This window comes from Brassica napus, chromosome C7, assembly GCF_020379485.1.
Source record: "Brassica napus cultivar Da-Ae chromosome C7, Da-Ae, whole genome shotgun sequence".
Lineage (NCBI taxonomy): Eukaryota > Viridiplantae > Streptophyta > Magnoliopsida > Brassicales > Brassicaceae > Brassica > Brassica napus.
The window spans coordinates 33634374-33639041 of NC_063450.1; the positions used below are offsets into that span (position 1 = coordinate 33634374).

The 4668-nt window shown below is 33.7% G+C and overlaps 1 protein-coding gene across 1 annotated transcript; it reads right to left on the reverse strand.

Moving 5' to 3' along the window:
* Positions 1 to 2911: 2911 nt before the first annotated feature.
* LOC106436369 (abscisic acid receptor PYL11) lies at positions 2912 to 3923 on the reverse strand. Its single transcript, XM_013877328.3, has one exon. It carries the CDS (start codon positions 3592 to 3594, stop codon positions 3106 to 3108), a length of 489 nt encoding a protein of 162 aa, XP_013732782.1. The 5' UTR covers positions 3595 to 3923; the 3' UTR covers positions 2912 to 3105.
* Positions 3924 to 4668: the final 745 nt, after the last annotated feature.

Here is a 4668-nt window from a genome sequence, read left to right on the forward strand (position 1 = left end):
GACTTCTTAGTTTGATTAATCAGAAGCAATTTCTTATAATGATTTTTGCTCTGATACCATGTAAATCTAATAGAACTGTTTGAGTTTATTCATTTACGTATGAAAGTATATATACAACTTCTCATAACCGACTTTGGTTAGAGATAACTCCTATCTCTAAATACATCATTATCTCAATACAATATGTTATCATTATCCATAACCTCCAATAATTTTCTTAGATATCGAGGAACGTCCATCCTTACTCCATCCTTACTCATAAAAGGTAATATGTCTATCAAAAGCATGTATGATGATGGTATTCTACTTTTCTCTTTAAACACTATATTTATATTGAGTAAAAGTGTTTTCAATCGTACATTATATATTACACTAATTATTAAAATGTGAGCAGTGTTATTCCAAATATAAACTAACACTTTTATTTACTTTATCTTTAGTAAAAAAAATTCACAAGTGATCATTTTTAAAAATATTTTATTTTCTACCTAAAAAAATATATATATTATAGTTTTCCAAATATAAGTTGTAAGATTACAAAAGTGTGCGTGCTAGGCAGAATGAAAAGCAAGTGATGGCTGCAAGTGGCTCGTTGGTAATTGAGCATGTGTCAGCGATTCCTACGGACCACCGATCAAACAAAACACACACCAAACGGGGATAAGGCAGAACAGAATGAAAAAAAAAAACAGAAATGAAAAGAGCCAAATTAACAAAATATAGAAGGCAATTCTTTTTTGATGCCAAAAAAAAGAAGGCAATTCTTTTAAATGACGTTTTAGGGTTTTTCACTAAACAAGTACATGAGAAGAAAATGACCAAAAAAATTCAGATAAAAGATTCTTCTACTTTTATTTTATAGATATTTAAATATATATATATATAATTATTTAAATAAATAATAAAAATAATCAAATAAAAAATAAAAGAATAATTTTTATTATTTTTGAATAATATATTTTTGAATTCAAACTTTTCAAATTTTATTTTGAAATTCAAAAACTGTTTGCTGAAACTATTTTAAATTTTTTGATTAAATTTATTTTTATTTTTTTAAATCTTATACTTCATCCTACCTCTCAAATTTAAACTGTAAATGTATATTAGTTAATCGTGTGACTATATATATATATATATGTCTATTACCTTTTAATAATTTTTTTAATCATATTGATCTTTGAAAACTATATATTATAATAAAAAAAATTAGAATCATTCTAGAAAATTTCTCAAATATAGAATGGCCCTTTTTACAAAAGAAAAAAAAAATAGAATGCCCCAGAATATAACAAGGCCCTTTACTCCGTTACGTGACGCACAATAAACGCCACAAAATCTAACATTTGTCCTTCTAAAATCTAAACAGTAATTGTTGCCTGTCGACTAGATGCCAAGTATAATTCACTTCAATAGGCAACTAAGTTCTGAAATATATACAGATAAACAAAAGATATTAAACAACACATGATAATTGTTTTAAAAACAAACACATGATATAATCCCTAAAATTGTATGGGATTTTGTTTTTAACAGTGGTCAAATTATCGATTATGTCATCATATAAATCACACCATTATTCCGAGTTTTATTTAATATAATAATAATTCAGGCCGGTAGCGGAGGAGATCATGATCATCAGACCAAGTATCACTGGAGCATCTGATTCATATGTTTGGCTATGGCTGTGGCCAAATCACACCTCCGACCAACACTACCAAATGCGATATCAACTCTGGACTTGAATAAATACATCTGGAACAACGCTAAGCTGCCGAAGATCAAGCTATTTGCCGAAGATCAAGCTATTTGAAAAATCCTACATGAAGCTATACCCACTGGAGACAATCTCCAAATACGCGGAGTGATTCAAAACACGAGCTGTGCTTTCTGCGGAGGAATCAAATCAATTGATCACCTTTTTCTCTACTGTACTTTCGCCTCTCAGGTCTGGGACCTACCTCCTCTTCTCACGCCCTTCTTCTCTATGTCATGTTCTTCCTTACTGGAAGCATTAAAAGAATCGGCGAAGTGGATTTGCTTACCACCAACGGGTATCACTGGCGACATCTTCTCCTGGATAATTTGGATGATTTGGAATGCTCGCAATCAACTCCTATTCGAGTATAGACACACATCTCCCTTGATTGTGATCACAAAGGCGGTAGTAAGTGCTAAGGAATGGTCCTCGGCGCAATCAGACTTGAAACCCACAAACGATCAGACAAAAGCTCCGACACGATCATTGACCCCCGCGATCCCGATAGGGACCGTTCTATGTAACACGGACGCTGCTTGGAATCCATCAACAAAGGAAACATGACTTGGCTGGATCCCCCCCCCCCCTGGATCTTCATAGTACCCAACGCCCCCCCCCCCCCCCCCCCCCCCCCCAACAACAAGGTTTTCAAGTACAATCAGATGTGAAATCACCACTCCTCGCAGAGGGATTGGCGCCACCCCCCCCCCCCCCCCCCCCCCCCCCCCCCCCCCCCCGTTTTCAAGTGCAATCAGATGTGAAATCACCACTCCTCGCAGAGGGATTGGCGATCCGTTCGGCCTTATCTCACGCGATTCACCTTGGATACACTAAAGTCTGGATTCGATAAGACTCCCTCGAGCTCGTCAGAGCTATCGTTTCGAAGGAAAAACCGAAGAATTTCCACTGAGTTCTATTAGATATCAAAACCCTATCGTGTTTTTTGTCTTTCTGTTTCTTTTTCTTTGTCCCTAAAAATAGAATGGACCTGCTGATTGTGTAACATGAACTCCAATTGGGTTGGCCCTAATTTCTAATTTGAATTCAGTTGTTCAAAAAGAAAATAATTCAGGCTCAACCCTTCATTCATTTCAACGTGAACATTATAGACAAAAAAATTTTTTTACTCGTACCGTTCATACATAGATAGTTGTCTTTTTCTTTTTCTTTAAATTTTCTTTTCAGTTATTTCACAAAACACATGTACTTAATTAATATTATACAAAGTACCTTCGTTATTTCCCCTCTGATATGGCTACATTACTATCTAAAGTTCTAAACTCTCCTTGAATAAGGGTTTTAATTCTTACAACTTTAAAACTATAACTTAACTACTACAAATTTTAGAACTACGATTTTCGCTTGGGTGCCATATTCTCCGAGAGCTTAGCCAATGACTTAAGATTAAACCCAACGATGGTATCAGCAAAGGACGTTGTTTCCTCCACACTATTTCCTTTCGGCACATCCACCATATAACTCTCCACCACCACCGTCTTCTCCTCCTCCTCTGCCGCCACAAACGCCGTCGTTTTAGACCGGTAATTAAGGAGACGGTGGTCACCGCCAATAATGCTAATCGCCATTACGTGAGACTCATCGTCTAGCTCATCTAACCTCTCTATGCTGTAACCCGCCGGAAGACCGGAAACCACCGTCACGTCACGGACAGAGCCTTCTCCTCCATCGCCGGAGCTTAGATCGCACGTTTTCACGAATTGTTTATAGGCTTGCGGGTAGTCAAAACGTCGTAGTATTGACCACACCAGAGGCAATGGAGCATTGATGGTTTGTACTAGTGTCGAACCGCAACGATGTTGTTGTTGAGATGTTTTCATTTGTTTGATTTTTTTCGCTTTTGCCCTTTTATCGACCGTTGTTCGTATGGTCTCGTATAAGAACTTAAGAATAATATCTTTGTATCTTCGTTTTGAAGCGACAAGTTTGAGTATTTATATGAGAAATATCTTTTAGGTCGACATGAAAAGATGAGAAATATCTAAAGAACAAGGCTGACTAAAAGATATATATTACGTTTTTCTTGTCTTCCTTGTATTATGTAAGTATGAAAACAAAACTTTATGTGAAATAAAAGATTACGTTGTAACATCAATATACAATACTAAAAGGCAAATATAAGCCATGAAGAAGGTGTCCACGGATGATAGGAAAATCAATCAATCAGAGAGTCCGAAGTTGTCACGTCATCTCATTTATTTTTTCGTAAAAAATGAAAAAACAATGCAAAGGGAAAAATCGAAAAAACTAAGCCATTGAAACTTTCTTGGAAACATATACAAGAATCACTAAGTATGTAATCACAAACTCTTATATACAGTTACAATAATATGAATTCAACTTTCAAGACTCCGATACTTTGTTTTGTAAAAAAAAAAAAGTAAGTGACTAAGCTAATATATTTTTTGAAAGTGTGAGAACATTGACAAATATGAAAAAGCATAGAATTTTATTCTCGTGACAAAGTTAAGAATTTTGTAAAAGTAAGTTTAACATATAAATTTTCGTGATAAATATGAAAAAGCATAGATTTTTGTACAATTTTGACAAAACAACATAAAACATAGTTCTTTAATGTCTTAATAAAATATTATTTAAGGGTGCAATAATTAAATATATCAATTCAATAAATTTTGTAGACAAAACAATAACACAACAAATTTTGAAACATTTGTTTAACCTATCGATTTCTTTTCATGAGAATCCAACTAAACAAGATAAAAAACAATTAGATTTACAAATATTTAATTACCATTTTATTCAGTTTTGATTAATTTCAAATTGTAATAATGTATTTTTTTGAAGTTACAAAAAAAAATTGTTCTTTCTTTATTACACTAGCATTATATATAGATTCTATATACAAAAATAAATATAATATAACAACATAAGTT